At 32.2% G+C, this 19,199-nt stretch overlaps 2 protein-coding genes across 2 annotated transcripts in view; one reads left to right on the forward strand and one right to left on the reverse strand.

The window, feature by feature from the left end:
- The first annotated feature begins 966 nt into the window (after window positions 1-966).
- On the forward strand, window positions 967-14,496 carry LOC132758786 (S-adenosylmethionine-dependent nucleotide dehydratase RSAD2-like). Its single transcript, XM_060750483.1, has 7 exons — window positions 967-1,770; window positions 2,109-2,270; window positions 3,725-3,861; window positions 5,068-5,160; window positions 5,775-5,924; window positions 6,972-7,004; window positions 10,358-14,496. The coding sequence occupies exons 1-7, from the start codon at window positions 1,383-1,385 to the stop codon at window positions 10,520-10,522; spliced, it is 1,128 nt and encodes a 375-aa protein (XP_060606466.1). The 5' UTR covers window positions 967-1,382; the 3' UTR covers window positions 10,523-14,496.
- The window catches only part of LOC132758790 (serine-rich adhesin for platelets-like), a 56,277-nt gene continuing 51,574 nt past the window's right edge, over window positions 14,497-19,199 (reverse strand). The window contains 7 exon segments of the mRNA XM_060750487.1: window positions 14,497-15,183; window positions 15,586-15,721; window positions 16,288-16,503; window positions 16,929-17,027; window positions 17,495-17,691; window positions 18,465-18,620; window positions 18,950-19,114. Of these exon segments, the coding sequence (XP_060606470.1) occupies window positions 15,176-15,183; window positions 15,586-15,721; window positions 16,288-16,503; window positions 16,929-17,027; window positions 17,495-17,691; window positions 18,465-18,620; window positions 18,950-19,114 (977 nt within the window). The 3' untranslated portion in view covers window positions 14,497-15,175.

A 19,199-nucleotide genomic window follows, 5' to 3' on the forward strand; every position in this document is an offset into this window, starting at 1 on the left:
GACGAATAGTCATCGGGCCAATAAGCTTAGATTTAAATTTCTATAATATCATTTATACATTTTACCTAGTATATATAGAAATATCGAGGTCTAAACTGTAACTGAAATCTGGTAAAACTGTAACAAAATCAGATAAAAATCGCTAGGTCTATGCTGTAACAAGGCACAATTCACTTCGTCTATACTGGTAACATTGTTTATTTTTGCAAAGGCATGCGACGAACAAGAAAATATGTTCAACTGGTCATTTACTTTTATAAACGTTTCTAAACACAAATGACTAACGTTTTGTAGGTTTACTTTTTGTAGACATGCTTAAATAATGTCGGAATTAGAGAAAAGTGCGTTTGTCTCTCGATTCAAATTTTCAATCTGTCAAATCGGCACATTTATGAGACAATATAGAGATAAAACTGCGGTGCAAGGTCTGAAGAAATATATAACTAGATACTTGATCCAGTTCCTTATAACCAAATTACAATAACATCTTTTAGAAACTGAACTACTTGTAGTATGGACCGGAATAAAATCACCTACCTGTCTTCCCCACAAATAATCCTCCATCTTGAAAATTCTATACTGTAACCGGAAAGCGCGATGCTGTATCACGTTCACTATGGTGGAAACAGAACTGAAATAATAAATCTTTACATGCACTTTTAATGAAGCTATTCGTAGTGCGTTTATCTATATCGTGTACATTTTAAATTAGCTTTATTTACAATATGTTTTATAGCATATATCAGTATTTACATAAATCAAATTTGAACATTATGTTACTGTATGAATCTAATTGAAAAATGAATTGGTTTTGATAATAAATAAATGTTAGGCCATATAGTCTCAACAAATCTATAAAATCTGCAGTACTTTAACATGGAGTAAACACGCACATTATTTTTATCTTCCTAGATGATAGTTTAGTTGATATGTGCAGTGCAGATATATGTAACGTAAAACTCTATCATTATAACAATGTAAAATCGTTAACATCTGCGGTATTTCTTGTCATATAGTTAGTAGTATCAAAAGACGTTATGCATTGGGGATAACCATTATGCATCAGTTATTATGTAACAAATATTTTGTGCGACTTTATTGATATCGGATACATTTATTTATTCAATTAAGTTCAAAAGTAGATGTTCTTGTGTTACTGATTTTTGTTTACTTTTTTTTTTCGGAAAACAGTTCATTAATAAACTATAGATCAAACCGAAAGTAGGTCAGCGTGACTGATTTATTTTCATATAACGCTTATATATTTTCGGAAATTTGAAGTAACTATGTCATTGAAAAATACCAATGTTTTCGGAAATTTGTGAAATTTTCTTGCCAAAGAGTTTATACTTCTTTTACAAGATAAATCGTAAGGAAAAAAAATGAGTATTGAACTAGATCTAGGGATAAATAACTTTGTTGCCTGTATCGGCATTATCTTTCTTGGAGTAATTTTTATTTTTAAATTAACTACGGTTTTCCTCTCGCTAAACAAAACGTTTCATATGCACAATGGAGCGCCGGGTAGATATTTAAATGGAACAATAACTACGGACAGTGTTTCTATAGCAACCTCGCCTTCTCCGGCCCTATCGGTAGGAACACCGACAGTCATCCCGGAAAAAGACAAAGTTGTCCCATTAAGCGTGAATTTTCACTTTACGCGTAAATGCAACTACAAATGCGGGTTTTGTTTCCATACAGCGAAAAACTCATTCGTGCTCCCACTTGACACAGCGAAAAGGGGACTACAGATGCTTAAGGAAGCGGGTAAATATTGAAACAAACAATTTATTATTCTTTTGCAATTTTTATGTGAATTGTTTTATGGAAATCTACCTACCTATGTTGTATATATTCTTCGTTTTTATAATTTTTTTTCACTGATATAAAACACGTTTCACACCAATGCATTACTTTTGAGAGGCCGTATTGATCTTTATATTATTATAATAATTATTATTATGAAGTAAATTAATTAAAAGTAGAATATTTTCTAAATTATTGTTAAAAGTATAATTGTATTGTATTACTTTTAATACTAGCACATGTGGTTTTGATATTTTTGCAATTTTACAATTATACGTTCTTTCGGAAATAACAATCAGGAATGGAAAAGATCAACTTTTCTGGTGGTGAACCATTTATTGTCAAGCGAGGTACTGTGGTCGGTGAGATGGTTAGATACTGTAAAGAGACCTTGCAGTTACCAAGTGTGTCCATTGTAAGCAACGGGAGTCTGGTCAAGGAAGACTGGTTTAAGAAATACGGTAAAAATCATTATATATGTGTCTAACAGGCGTCTTCGTGTATAATTCTCATTTAATCTATAAAGTAATTTTTTGATAGTTGTCGTTCTTTGTCATTTGAATTAGCTAAAAATAACAAATTGGAACTATAACTCTGTTTGAAAATACTAACGAGGTGAATATAAGTAAAAAGTGGCTTCTGTAGTTAACTTAATGTGAAAGTACGTTTGTGTCTATTATTTATAATAGTTTTGTGATGCTTTTCCTTCCTTTTATTTTGCTGTTGACTTTCCTTTAACTATTAACTCTTAAATTATCGGCGCAAAACAGTTTTCACTGTAGATGTGATCTATGATATCTATTATTAGATTGTTTATTCCCTCGCCTAGTTTATAAATATATTATTAGATTGTTTATTTCCTCGCCTAGTTTATAAATATATTTTAAACCATAACCTATTTCTGTCAAGCCATATATAATTTGCCAAAATGAAAAAAAGAATAAGAATATAGGATTCTATAAGGCTTCTTTTTCGTTATCACTCTATTATGTAAAACTTCTGTTTGTAAACATGTTATTTAAATTTGAAAAAAAAAACACAAAAAAAACATAGACATGACGTATAATGAAATAATGTTCCTTTTCCTACATATTGTATACTGGTGTCGTTACCCTTGACAGGTTTATCTGAATTACAGCCTGTACAAATATTCGTTAGAAGAGTTGCAAAATATATACCACAGGCACTTTATAATAATGATAAAGTCGTCGTAAAATAATCAAGAACAAAAATACAATCAGTGCTCCGTTTACTATCTAAGGTTAGCGGTGCTATGTAGTACATATGTCCTTGAAGTTCAACGGAAGATTATAATGCGATAATTTTATCATTATTGACAAGGTAAATAGGTCGAATGCCTGTGAAAAATAGTTATGAACAAATTAATTAATACTATTCGTTCAAATAATTATCTCTATCGATATGTAATAGATATACCATTGCTGCGTTGACGATTTCTGGGTTTGCGTAAATTATACCATAATCACGTGACCTTTCTTATGCCTTAACCTCACGAGACGAAGTCGAGTGAGGTTGCATAAGAAAGGTCACGTGATTATGGTATAATTTACGCAAACCCAGAAATCGTCAACGCACCAATGGTGTATCTGTTTTAACCTATAGCTCCGCCCAGAAACACTTACTCCTTCGATCTTCAAAACTGAAAATTATACCATAGTCTGGGTATGGTATAATTTACGGTTATTGGAAATTATACTTGGAAGAATTTTACATAAGAAGCGCTGAAGAGCTATAGGTTAATCCAAAGATAAAATACTTGTTGCGAAATGCACTCGTTTTTTATATTGATCGTATTCATTTATTCCTTTTTAAGAGATCAGTGATTAGAAATTGATTTTCTTACTTTACTGTGTCACATTAGACAATTACGTCATCAAGTGATCCTCTTTTACAGGGCAGTATCTAGATATTCTTGCGGTGTCATGTGACAGCTTTGACCTTGACACCAACGAAAAGATCGGTAGACAACATGGCCAGAAAAACCATTTAAACAGTCTACTCAGAGTTCGCCGCCTGTGTTTGGAATATAAGGTTAGTCTTTATTCATAGAAGCATGTCAAATATTCTCAGCACAATTGACAGAGAATTTGGTTTGTTATCCGAGGTAGCCGGGTCCATAATCAGGAGATGTGAAATTTCTCCGGAGCAACTGACTATGGATATTGAGTCTTATGCTTATATTGAGTCATGGGCTCAGTCAAACCGAGCCTGCAACATTTTCAATTTTACCGTGTTGGGCTTTCTTTAGGGATTTTTTTTTCTCTATTTTATGGTCATTTGTTTGGTACTACTGATCCAGAAATCATGAGGTTTAAGAAGCCGATCACTTCCATAGAAACTGGTAATTTCTGTTCGGCGGCTAGGTGTACCGATCGCCGAGATATGAACAACAATGTGTTAAAATGAGCCGCATCCGCGCAGTCTGATCAGGATCCATGCTGTTCGCTATCAGTTTCTCTACTTGTAATAGGGTTTGTAAAGCGGACAGCATGAATCCTGATCAGACTGCGCGGATGCGCAGGCTGGTCTGGATCCATGCTGGTCGCAAACGCATTATGTTGGTTTTGTCGTGACGCGGCTCAAATGTACATAAAACAGACAAACAATGACTTTGGCCCCATCTACACCGAGTTCTGACCTTTAAAACAGAACAAATTACATTTTTGTCAATCATGATTTAATTATATTTCAGCTATTATATACCCTTTTAAAAAAATTAAAACCATATTTAAATGTACTGAAATACGCAATTTTTTTCTCGATTTTTATCTTGTGTCTATTAACAGGTTTAAATATACTTGTTTAAAACCAGCTCATGACAGATACCCTAATTAATAATTGCTTTGTATTTGTAAACAAGTGTATGCATGGGATTGGATTTTTTATGTTTTAAACGCGTACATTTGGTTGAGAAAATTCGTCAAAATCCATAACTGAAGTGTTTGTGAATAGGGAAAACTTAAATATATTTTTGAAAACATCTCAGCATGTCTTTACAAAATAAGTAAAGATTATATACTTGATTTTGTCAAACCAATATTGGAATTTAGTAAGTTAAATATTGGTTACATTGCACTTCCTCTTTTTGTGCTTACGGTTGTTGTTATGCGCGTGTTTTCTCACTCAGTATGAATATTTCCGACTATGTTTGTTATTTGACATCAACCGTTTTAGTTCACTACATTTGTATTTATATCGACAATCATGTGATTCAGACATATTTAAACTGTATTTTAGGTAGCCTTCAAATTAAACACTGTCGTGAACACGTACAACAAAAACGAAGACATGACGGATTCAATAAAAGAACTTGATCCATGCCGATGGAAGGTACTCGTTCACTTACTTTCTTTTGAAGCAGCTGTGGCCGAAATATTTGTCCTTGACCACTTTGGATTCGAATCCTTCAGGTGACTTCGTCATATGAGGAAGAGATTCAGTTAGCTAACGGAAGATTTTTGATTACAAACAATGGCTTCTACTCGTGGCTTACAAGCATGTCCATTATCCTATATATCATTTCTTTAACCTTTCTTGCATTCATAATTTTTCTTTGGTCCCTTCATTGATAACGCGTTAACTTTGACTTATCTAGCAACAACACATTTACTTTTCTAAATTTGACAATTACACGTTTACTTTGCTTTTTCTAACAATTACACGTTTACTTTGCTATAATCTCAAAATAACATATATTGCATTACATAATTGAATATATAATTATATGTGTTGTAACTTATCATTTCAATGTATATATATATATTTCAAAACTGTCTTTTGTTCTTGCGATTTGCGATTAAAGAAAGTAAGAGAAGTACGTAACAATAATTTATTAACAAAGTAGAAATTATTGTCATTTCGGGCTTGTGATTTTAAAATAATTTGTGTACAGTTCCTTATATAACATGGTAAACGTCTTTTATTGACTAAGTGATCTGTTACAGGTATTTCAGTGCTTATTGATTGACGGAGAAAATGCGGGTCAGGACGCTCTTAGAAATGCAGAAACTTTTGTTATTAGTAATGAAGACTTTGACAAGTTTCTTGAAATTCACAAATCCGTTCGGTGCCTTGTCCCTGAGTCTAACCAAAAGGTAACTTAATTCCATAAAGTATAAATGACATCATTTTATTCAATAGTGGGATTGGAAAAGTGCAACATATATCAAAAACATAAAATGTTTGTATTTCGATAAATAGACTAATTTTTATTAAAATGACCAAAACCTTTTTGGTGGACAGGAAAAAGTAAGTAATCTAAAACGCCCAAAATAACAAGTCGCAAAATAGGAAAAAAGTGAAAATGAATAAAACACACCTCTTTTGTATTGATACAAATGCAGCGTTTGACCTTCTTTCTTGGCTTCCAATTCTGCCAGGGATTCTTTTTATTCTTTCATCCACCTTGCATAAAGAAGAATCGAAGGTTCCAAGGTGCCCGCTTATGCCTAAAATTATATACGGAGGAGCACTTGAAGTCCCTCTACCGATAATACTGGAACGTCGCCACATGATCAGTTCATTTTCGATCTTACTTAAAACCTTACGAAACAATATGGTAGAAGACAACAATAGAGGATAGGTGTTATTCTTTTGTACTTATTTTAACAATCACAAAAAAATGAAAAACGAAACGCCCACCGTCGTGGAGACACGTAGACCTCTCTTCAATAAAGTCTTTAAAATACCAAAAGAAATGAAAGTGGGCCAAATTCCTAAAATTCAGATATGGGTTTTTTTATGACTAAACTTTTATTTTGGCCTGATAACAAAAGGTTAAGTACTTTTGACATTTAATTGACTGTTTTTGAAAAATGAATCGACTTGATACTTCACGTGGTATTGAGTATAAGAATATTATATTGTTAAGTGTAATTATGAGACAAGTACACCGAAGTATTATATATTCCCTTTTATACAAAGATATTTTATCGCTTTTGAATCAGCCCTTGAAAACAAATGTAAACATTTGGTTATAAATCATTACAATAGATGTTCTATTTATAACTTTATATACAGTCCCGTTTTTGAAACGGTAACTTTCTTATTTGCATTGTTTTTCTTTTTCTTTGATTAATTATAAACAATAAAAAAAATAGTGGTTTAAACTATTAAAATTATATTTATTTTTCTATCCCTAGATGCAGAACTCGTACTTGATCTTGGATGAATATGTAAGTATAAGTGTATTGAATAGATTCTTTGAAATTTAATTTGCGTGTATGAAAAAAAAAATTAAGTGTTAAAACACGTGATAAATTGGATTCATCTTAGTTAAGTCGGTAGCTAAATTACGGCCGGTGGTGTCTGAAATAATTCACAAGGGGCACCTGAAGTCCATCGGAATGATTTATAGAATAATGTATACCATTTTGATAATTGATGTGTTTGAATGCGATTTTCAAACCAGTTGCAACTAACATAAACATCTTACTTGCTTCAGACAAAACATTGAAGAATTTGTGAAGAGAAAAAATACCCATTTAGAAAATAATTAACCACAGCCATTTAAAATCTTAGCACCAAGAATCACCTGCAAACGGCGCCCACTTTAAGTGCATTTCCATATAATTGAGACCTGCGCTGCATATTACATGTACTAGGAAAGTGTATTTCAATGGCATTGAAAACAGTCTATTTTAGCCGGAAAAAAAGATTTAATTTTCCTCGGTTGTTAGTACGCTCGTATAACTGGATGTATACAAGTCACGGAGACCCTATAAATTACGTAATCAGAACAATAACGCAGTGTAACACCGCACTTTGGGGTCAAACGCACTTTGGGGTCCAACCCCAAAGTGCGTTACGTACTTTGGGGTCCGACCCCAGGGTGCGTTACGCACTTTGGGGTCCAATTTCGACCCCAAAGTGCGTTAAACAGGTACATATGCATTTTTTAACATCAGGCAAACGACCGCACTTTGGGGTCATAGAAAATTAATGTTCATTATATCTTAAATAATATATTGTAGTCAAAGCCAATGGTAAACAAAAAATCAAGGTATTAAATAGACACAAACATGTGCCCTGAATTATAGTAGAATCAATAGGGATTTAAATGGTCTGGATAAGTAAGTGAAATTGTCCATTTATTTTAAAAGAATGTATACCTTTCATTAACTCCATTGTTTTTAGCTTAATGCATTATTTTCCCGTTTTTTATTTACACATTTTATAGAAATATGATAGTCTTAGCATAGACAAAGGTATAAATTCTGGGAAATCTTAGTAAGACATTTCAGTAAAAAATGTGCCTGATAATATGTTGAAAGAGCCATTTATTTAGCTAAATGTGACATATAAGAAACTTGACTAGGTGTAAATGCGGTTTTACGTAGTAGGCCGTACAGGCAGTACTAAAAATATTAACTATTTAAATAATCGGAGCTTCAGAATAATGTAAAATTCTCACTGGGGGTATAGAGGGGATTGTGGGGTATCGATCCCCCCCCCCCCCGAGGGTTAAAAATGACGTTTTAAAGGCCCATTATGCTTTTATTTGTTTTTCTTAATTTTGATGTTCTTCTATATTATCCAAAAAATACACATTGGCCAATTACCTGAACCATCTTTTTCATCTGTTGCTTTTCGGCAATGATGAGTACAGTTATAGTGAATTTATATGAAAGTCAAATACTACAGTGTTTTGACTTGTTTTATGACAAATAATTTCACATTTATCGCTACTTTATTCAGGTAACAAGCATCTTACATTTCTCTGATACCATTATTTTAACATTTTAAAATCAATGTTTGCTCTTTCTAAAGAAGTATATAAGATTCCCCATAAAAAAAGTTTGTTGATAAGCTTAATAATGTATTTGTAAAAATCACTATTTATAGTCCGATCAAAAAACTTGATGTTTCACCAGAACATTGCAATAGAGTATATTTATAGTTCTTTGGAAAAATATATTAACTGCATTTTATTTCATCGCAAAGTTATCAAGTAAATGGCCGACAGAACGGGATATTTTTCGCAGCATCTTTTAATTCTAGGAATACACAATTTCTGTACTAGAGTATTTTGAATGTTGGCATAAAAGTGACATTCGTATTTTTTTTCATACTTCTTTTTTGTTTTTCGTACATACATTGTATTTTTTGTTTGTTTGTCGCACATATTTTTTTAGTTTTGAATACATACTTTTTTTTAGTTTTGCATACATATTCTTTTGTAGTTTGCATACATATGTTATTTAAGATTTGCATACATATTCTTTTTTAGTTTGCATACATATTTTATATTAGTTTTTATTGTACATATTTTGTTTTTGTTTTTTCGTACATATTTTTACATGACGCCATTTGCAGAGGTTTGGATAATTACACCATTTGTAAAACACCATTTTCAAACACTTCGCATTTGCAAATACCAACATTTTCATTTTTGGAGGTATCAAAAAATAACAACACTTTTTAGTATATATTTATAGTATCCGCGGTAACCCAAAGAAAGGTTCTGCATATGGTCTCGATGTGGTTAACATTTGTCACAAGGTGCCTTAAAATCCTTCATGGGGTTTCGGAGATAAGGAGCGGATATGAAACCCAAGTATTTATCCTTTGACCTGTAGGTGTGACCCCGACCTTGAGCCGGCACACCTGGCATATAAGTTCTGCATATTATCTGGATGTGCTAAAGAATTCATAATTCTCAATTCTCAGGGGGTGGGGTTGAGTGGTGCATATTCATGGAATAATAACTGATCACCATTCAACAGCCCTTTCCAAATAGTCACTAATATAATAGTATATAATAATAAAAATAATAATTATATAAAATACATATAATATTTAAAATGGGTCGAAAAGGGTCGGCCGAAACCGGACTTGCCTGGCCGAAAACGACTGGGCCGATTCCAAAAATAGGCCGAAATGTGACCAAACCACTGTGCTAGTTTTATACTCAACTATAGGCTGTTTCGATTGGCTAAAATATGTATTAAAAACAAAAATAAAATATGTATAGAAAAACTAAAAACAAAAAAAATGCAAATGTCACTTTTATGCCACCGTAATTTTGTTATATGAACACAATTTTTAGATATTCCAAGTGGTAAAATTCATGAAACTTTTATCACTTAAGCATCATAAAGTATTGACCGCCATCTTGAACCCCACCTCAAATATTCCAATGTCGCAGATAGAAAATAAGTCAGTACTCAGTATTTAAGCAGAACTCAGATGACACCTTTAGACCTCTTGAACCCAAAGTGCGTTGATATGTAGCATATTAACGCACTTTGGGGTCAATTTCTCGATTTTGACCCCAAAGTGCGTTGGACCCCAAAGTGCGGTGCAAAGTTTAACGCACTTTGGGGTCGAACCCCAAAGTGCGTTTGACCCCAAAGTGCGGTGTTACAACGCAGCGAATATACAAATATCAGAGTCCAGTCTTTCAATTCGTGATCCGTATTTTCTCCTTGTACAGAGTTATAATCACAGTAATATGGTAATAAATTAGTTTCATTTCTTTTTAATTAATTACGTTTTTTATCGATATTTTACTGCTTATATTTCACAGATGCGATTTCTGGACTGTACACGCGGGGCCAAGGAACCTTCGAGATCGTTGTTGGATGTTGGAGTTAACAATGCTCTTAAGTTCAGTGGTTTTGATGAGAAAATGTTCTTCAAGAGGGGAGGAAAATATGTCTGGAGTAAGTCCGACATGAACTTAGAATGGTAGCCTTTGCAGAACAAAGTCTTTTTTGAGATTGTTTGTTTTTGTTTTTTGTTTTTTGCGTTCAGGTCAGGTTAAGTGTCGGCTAAGATGCAGATACAGAAAGCACATGAAAACCGTCTCTTTTTACGAATTTTACTTTTCAAACTACGTGTTATAGTCGAGAGACTGGTGGATCTGTTGTTGATGATATTTTCTTTTTGTATTTATTCATTATTTATTTGTTAGTTATTTATTCAAATGTTTGAAATACTTATTTATTTTGATTAATTTTATTTCAATTTCTTCATATTGAATGTTAATCAGGACAGATTGTAAAAAAATCGGAAAATTGCGGAGGTTGATATTAACTCTAGACACATATGAACATTAAATGGAATATAGTTTATGTGTTTTTATCGTTTATAGACAGAAGTTTTTCGTGTACCAAACTCGGATATGTTTGAGGCGTATACTCGTGTTTATGCATGTTATTATGTTTTCAGGCCCATTAGGCCTTAGAAATGCTATCATTTTATCTCTCAAAAACTTGTTATTTTTGTGGTATCTTGTTACAGTCTTCAAAGAGAAATACTCGTTTGCCACGTCAATGAACTATCTTTTACTTCTTTTGCTTTGTTAGCAATTGATATAATTATAGTGAATAAGTATTAAATTGCATTTCACTACATTTTCAACAAATTACTGCACATTTAGCGCAACTTTTCTTTAGTTGTTAAACTTCTAATATACTCTGAATCCATTATTAAACATTTTTATAAGTATGACATTTCTAAAGAATTACAAAAATATGGATTTCTGATGAAACTGTCAAGCCAGATATTACATTATTACAATTTGCAGTATACTGTGTTAGAACACGTATCAGTTTATTGTGTTATTTTGTCGCTTATTTATTATACACCTTACTTGCGGCTTAGTTATATGTTACTTATATTTTGTTGCTGAGATATCTAATTATCTTTTAGCAGATAGTTTACTTTAGTCAGATACATACAGTTATGTTATTGAAATGATTTAGTTGGTGAATTTTTATGTTAAACATTATACAATGAAATACTCATGTTGCGGTCGATATGTAGATTTTCTACATTGTAAAGTTTAAACAAACGAGGAAGATTGTTTTATAAATGGTAAACAATTTTGAAGGATATAATCAGGAAGAATATTAATTTCTACTTAAGTAAGTTGATCAAATTCGGAAATATTTAAGAGATTTTACTCACTAACGCAAGTAGTTTGTATTTACCAAGGCAGCTATGAAAATCATTTATAAATTTGTCTATAGGGTTAGTCATTTATAGAGAGTAGCATATACGAACCATTATATTATTTGAGCCGCGTCACGACAAAACCAACATAATGGGTTTGCGACCAGAATGGATCCAGATCAGCCTGCGCATCCGCGCAGTCTGATCAGGATCCATGCTGTTCGCTTACAAACCCTTATACAAGTAGAGAAACTGATAGCGGAAAGCATGGATCCTGATCAGACTGCGCGGACGCGCAGGCTGGTCTGGATCCATGCTGGTCGCAAACCCATTATGTTGGTTTTGTCGTGACGCGGTTCATTTTTTTTTTTGGACTGAGATTTAAGAAAAAATGTTATACGGATTTCAAAAAGTGACTGTTTCCCATGAACGTTGAAGGAAAGTAACGAGCTTATTAAGAGAGTGGTCTAATACTAACACATATTAATGTTGAAGATGGTTTAAATGCCCATTATGCCTCACATATGCTGTCATTTTAGTCTCAAAAAACATTATTTTTGAAACATTACTCATGTGCCATATAGATGAACAAACTAACATTTGCTTATGTTGCTATATAAGCAATTGGTATAATTATAGTAAATAAGTATTTTGTATGGAAGTCAAAATACTACTTTGTTTATATTTTGCTTCCTTTATGACACATAACCGCACATTCAGCGCTTAATTTTACATGCTCTGAACCCATTATTACACATTTTAAACACATGTTTGACATTTCTAAAGAATTAAAAAAAATATGGATTTCTGAGGCATAATGTGCATTTAAGATAAAACGCGCTAGATAATCTTCCCTTTATTAAAATGTTTTTCACTGATATTCTTTATTGATTACTTAATTCAGATCTTATTTCTTTTTTTTTCCTTTTTTATTTTTATTAATCTTTTTTTTTCTGTATGATATTTATTACTTTTGGGTACAATTTCTTTGTATTTGTTGTTTATAATTAATTCCACATTGAATATTTATAACGTTTGTTAAGCAAACCTTTATCAAACCGGAAGAAATATTGCTTAAATAAGTAAATACCAAAATCCAAGTACATAAATCTACGAGCGTATAAAATCTTAAAACTATCAGTACTATAAATCTTAAAACGAATATCAACTTTGCATACGACTTTCCTAATGAACATGCCTATTAACTTACCAGTCAGTGAAATAACCTTAATGTATTTTAACCATTATCATATGATTGTTTTTGTCAGTGAACTTACCAAGTGTATCAGTCACAAATATGTGTGTAGGTCTTATCATTTAGTAAACATATAATTTATTACAATGGATAAAGGGTTCAAAAAGTGTTATCAGTTTGTTATTTTCGACATGGGTTGAATTGATAGATAACCTGCAATCTGATGAAAATCAGCTCCTAAATAACACTACGCATAAGGATCTGGCATCCATCCATAGGTAGTCACCTTCTCGTCGTCTTTCAAACAACCAATCAATGGCGAGCTTTCAAAATTAAAAAAAAAACGATGCGGTTTGTAGTTTTAACCCTTGGAAAACCAACGTATCGATTTATTCAGGGAATAGACAAACAATAGTGAGTAGAGAATCATGGCGCTGTTTATATGGCCGACATGTAAACTGGCCATAATTAACTCTATTATTTCAAATTAATTTGTTAAAAATAATCTCAAACATTTTTTTTTCTAATTTCACTGCACGCATTCATTTTCAATTTATTTTGATCAAAATGTTATACTGGCTAAAAAAGGGAATAATTTTAAATAAATCTCCGAGTCCAATTTAAATTAGGTATAAATTATCGCTTTGAATATAAAACCATATAAAAACGTTATCACTTCAATCTTAAAACGTACCCTTTAACGTTACACAAACATTCCAAAATAATGAAATGCGTTTAAAAATGATTTTGAAAATTATTCATTTACCTAAGATTTTTATTTTTACAAACAATATGAATATAGAACTTCATAATTTACATTATGTGTGTAGTTTCTAGTATTCAGTACTTAATTTCAAGTTGTTGTTAACACCATCGATGGTGCAACTGTTCACAACTGATGTCAATTTTAGTTTGATATTGATCATAAGTAAGCTTCCGTCATTAAAGTTGTCAATCATTCCAATATTATTCTTCTGTTTGCGAATGGCAGCATACATTTTTAACTCTTAGACAAAAGAAAATAATTTCTTTTTCTAAAAGTCAATTGGTTCACTAAGGAGATTTGTAACACTAAAACGAATCACTTTTTTATCAATATTTTAAATACTTATTGCAGAAGTGTACCCATCGTACACCAATCCACTTGAAATCATAAGTAATTTACTGTTTAATTTTCAAAAAGTCAAGTTACTCAAATATTAAATGAAGATACCGAATGCTACATTGTATATGTTGATACACGACCAAACGGGTTCGATTTTTTTACTTGCAATACTTTTTTAATACTGATTATTTTGAGAATAAATATGTAAGGATAACGCATGTAAATTTTAATAGATGGTTTGGTACAAAATGGTTGTAACTTGTTTGAGATTAAAAGAATGAGATATAGATATTTCGTACCAAGCCATCGAATTATTCTTCTTTTATTTTATTTCATTTGCATTGCAAAGGTAACTGGATTTCTTTTACCTTTAAACGTGTATGATTCCAATTCATTGGACATTTGCACATTTGTATTGAAATCTCTATATGAACAATGTTGTATTTCAAATAAATGAAAAACAACAATATTTTATTGTTTAAGTTTTTATTTATCATCATCTCCAACCTCGCAATTCTCCTCTTTTTTACTTTTATTTTTTTCTGGGATGCATCTAATTCTACGTAATATAATAATATATACATGATTAATGTCGATATCCTTTTAACAGATCCGGTCGGCGTCAACAAATTTAACATTACATATAATAATAATCATAACAGGCAACAAATAACAAGAAAAGAAACACCAGTAAACAGAAAACAGTAAATAATTTTGAAATCTAGTTATAAATCAATATCACGGTCTTATAAATTTCACTATAACAATAACACAAAGTTAACAAACAAGAAAAGTTAGCTGCTTCATTGCAAAACCATGCCATAACAAAGAACAAAGTGCACTTTTTAAATCAATTGAAAAACAAAACATTAGAACAATCAAAAATTAAAACACGCTATGGTCGTCATCGCAGATGAAATTGAATCACAAAATGGTATGCAAGTCAGTTCCGAAGAGTGTCCATTTTCCAAGGCGTTGCAAAGCGCTTTATTATCACAGTTACTTTCTTTATTACAAGTGTTAAGAAAACAGACAGAAGGATAATATAGTGGGTAGACTCCCCATCTAAAGCTACTATCTACAAATCAAATTCATTGTCCATGTAGTTGGCAAAATCGTGTTTGATAAATGTCATTAAAGGTTGATCTTTAGGGACCTGAAAAAGAAATACATATTTCAACGATTTTCTTTTATATCTCAGTTCAATAGTTACATGTTATGGTGCACTTTTACAGAATATTTGCACAAAACTGTTATTTCAGCGAGATATTATTAATATTGCTGCACCTGGAAAATTGAACACGGTCTCAAACTTTGTTGAAATAGAGAAAATAACCATCCCTAAAGAAATTCCAACACGGCAAAAATTGATATTGTTGCAGGCTCGGTTTGATTGAGCCTATTAATGGACGGTACTGTCAAGTGTAAACTTCCTTATGACAACATTTTTAGACAAAAAACAACACCTTTTAAATAACAATGTATTCAGTTTAAGAAAGAGATCAGCTTGAATCTGGTAACATGCTGCGTTGAATGTAACTTATAAAATACCACTTACTGCACGTGTTACATTGGCAACCGGATAGTAATGGAAGGTATAACACCATGTCTTCTTTCAAACCGTTATTATCACATTTCAAAGTTACGTCCCGTGTTCCAGCCGGTATACCTTGACAACATTTACAATTGCCCACCTGCAACAGAAATACAGTAATCATGAACATTTCAGCTTAGCATGATTTTCTAGACAGAAGTTCCTAGACGATGTTAATTGAATTGTAGATTATTTAAATTTTCAAACGCCGGTGTCTGGATAGAGGTATTTTTTCCATTGCTAATGGAACATTTTCCCTTTTCCAGATTGTATCTAAAGTGTGTCATTGTAATTTTAAACTACACATATCAAAGTACATGTTTTGTCCTATCCTAATTAGAACTAACGTTATTTAGTACCCCGTTTGCTCTCTCCGACATAGGAAAAAACATCTGCTCAACCAGAAGACAAGAAGTAGACTATAAGTATCAGAATGAAATTGTTTGTTGACAATTTATGATAGACCTCCCTCATCCATTCTATAGTTTAATCAAAAGACCTCCCTCATCCATTCTATAGTTTAATCAAAAGACCTCCCTCATCCATTCTTTAGATAAAATCAGTTAAGATATGATAACAAACATATGATCAGAATCAACTCAACATTTAAGTAATAAAACGATTTTTTACCAACACGAGAATAACGTAAAAACAGGGTACACTCACTATTCCATCATTATCTGAAGCTGACGTCATCAATGTTGGAACAGCGGTACTTTCGCCACAAGATCCTCCACAATATTGGTATGTAATCTCCATTTCTGTGACACAGTTACCGCCATAGTTCAGCGTCTCAGTCTTGTTATGTAGCTGGCATGTGGGCTTCTTTATCGTACATTTCGGGCAGCAAGGTCCATCTTCATACGTTACCTCCTCATCAGGCTTTAAGAAGAAACAATAATCATTAAAGTACGCTGTTGATTTAATCTGAACATTAAGATAATAGTAGTTTTGGAAATAATATTATAACAGTAAAGAAAGTATGAATGTACACTTTTAATGATTAATTTTATTTCGCTTTGTTGGGTTAAATACGACTACTGCACCACTCCTATCATATAAAGACATTTCAGCCTTCATGAACGAATAAGCCTCTAATATTCTAATAATTTGCACCACATGGTGTAAAAATTAACCTTCCAGATGCAAGTAAAATGTTTTCGGCACATGAATAGAATTGGCGCTCTTTGTGAAAGTTAATAACAAAGAGGTAATTGTCATGTAACATATTTTGGTCATATCTTGGCGGTCGATAATCAAGATTAACATAAGTTTAAGACGAAGACTTGACAAATAACGTGACTTACTGCGCATTCTGGGATTTCCATATTAGGTCTGCAAGAGGCTTTACCGTCGACACATTGGCATATGTCACATGTTCCATCAGGTGTCCAGAGTTCGCCATTCTGTAAGTATATTTTACATTGTCTTATATCTAATCAAAGTTTGTCTAACACTCACTTATTAAGAAAGTATATGTATTTTAAGTACAAAATACGACATCTAACTATTGACGAAATATAATACCCGACCACATGTCAATGTATCCAAGTGAAAGAACAGATGACTCTCTCAAATTAATTTTATATTCTGTTATTTAGAGAATCGTATTTTACTAAATAATTGTGCAACACAAATCTAAACATAATATTATCCCTTACTTTGCTCAAAGTAATGTCTGTCTTGGCTACTAGTACAGAACCGGGCCAGACCTTATAGCCGTACATCTATAACTAGGCACTATATTGTTGGCTGATAAACTTAAATAGTTCATCTTGATATCCCCAAAAAATATCAATGTAAAGTTCAAAACAATGGCAATTGGAAACATCCATTAACGAACTACAGTAGTCTAAGTTTTAAGCAAACTCACCTTCTTGACCTCGCCTTCAATTACACATTCGTAACATGTATCGAGATCGACGCATTTGCCGTTCTTCATGTAGAATCCCTCTGGGCAGACACAGTCAGGCATTCTCTCCTCCGAACAGCTTGGGTCTATGAGCATATCGTCACATGTTTGTTTATGACACAGACTGTTATTGGCCCATATCATAGGATATTGGCATGCTATAAATAGGTAATGAAATAAGTTTAAGATCCGATAAACTTAGGTTTGACAATCCAAATTACTGAATTACTTCGCATTCTGGACTTTCCATATTAAGTTTACAAACAAACATCGGTTGAAGATATTTCCTTTATTTCCGCGGTATTAACCGTTTAAGTTATGTTGATGAAGATAAATTTACTATTATTTTATACAGTTTCTCTTAAAATGCTATGTCGTAGGTTATTTAAAATATAAAAAAACATGTTAAGAAAATATGTTGATGAATGGTTGGAACTGAGTAGATCTATCGACATTTCGTTTTCGACAAATTGTTGGCCGAGCAAATAATGACACTATTTTATGTAAAATTTCTCTTCTTAAACAAAACAATATTTATTGAAAATATAACATATAATATATTCAATGTAATCAATCGGAGTACTAATAATCAAAAATTAGTTAAGGTGTATGCCTCTACACAAATATTGTTAGTGGAGCTCTCATTAGGTCATAGCAATTTTTAATTCTATGATTCTGCTCAGCTCAATGAAGTGGTTTTATATAAGCTATGTTCTTTCTCTCAAAAGTTATATTGTAGCACATATGATCACTATAGTATTTCTAAAATTCAAAATAAAACATAATAAGGTCTACTGATTGCACTAAGCTGAAGATGCTTTGATTTAATACATTCAGTTTGTGTAATCATTTCCACGATAAAGAGGAAGGGAAGAATTAAAACATTTTAAATGATAAACATCTTGAATTTAAATCAGAGCAAGAAACTTACTGCAATCAGGCAATGTGCAAACTACTTCCTCGAACTCTTCGATGTCATTGCATTCTGCTCTGTGCTTGTCATGGTTTATACGTGAACGGTGCTGTGTTCCTTCTCCACAGTTAGCATTACATGGTGTAAATGTGCTCCAGTCTGACACATTGCAAGCTATTATCATTGAAAAAATATGTAAAATTATGTGGTAAGTTGTACAAATGATTTAGCTGTTTAACTTGTTACTGGTGACATAACAGGGTTGTGTATTATTGCATCTGTTCTTTATAATTAATATCTTTATGCAATTTTCAGTAGTTGTTAACATTGTAAATAACTTGGTCATCCACTGTTATACTAACCAGCAGAAATATGCATTTTCTTTAACTTTCTTAAACAAAAAGGCACACTTAAACAAAAAAAGCAGTTAAACGTAGATCCGATTCACAGGCGATTCCTTGATTGATAAGAACTACTTTTATAACATAGAATATAGTGCTTACATTTGTCACATGGTAAATTGTTGTAGCAAGGGATGGTTTCTGTCAGAGATCGGTCACACACGGTGTTGTCTGACGGGTTTTCATAGGTTCGACTTCTAGTCTTACTTCCTTCACCGCATGATGTTGAACATTCGCCCCATGGTGCCCAGTCCGTCGCATCACAACCTGTGATGATGAGAAAACTTATAATTTTAATTTTCATAAAATATATCTTATCGTTCATTTTAAAAACAAATATTGTTTATGTTTA

This window comes from Ruditapes philippinarum, unplaced genomic scaffold (genome assembly GCF_026571515.1).
Source record: "Ruditapes philippinarum isolate M1 unplaced genomic scaffold, ASM2657151v2 ctg2851_1_1_1_1, whole genome shotgun sequence".
NCBI lineage: Eukaryota > Metazoa > Mollusca > Bivalvia > Venerida > Veneridae > Ruditapes > Ruditapes philippinarum.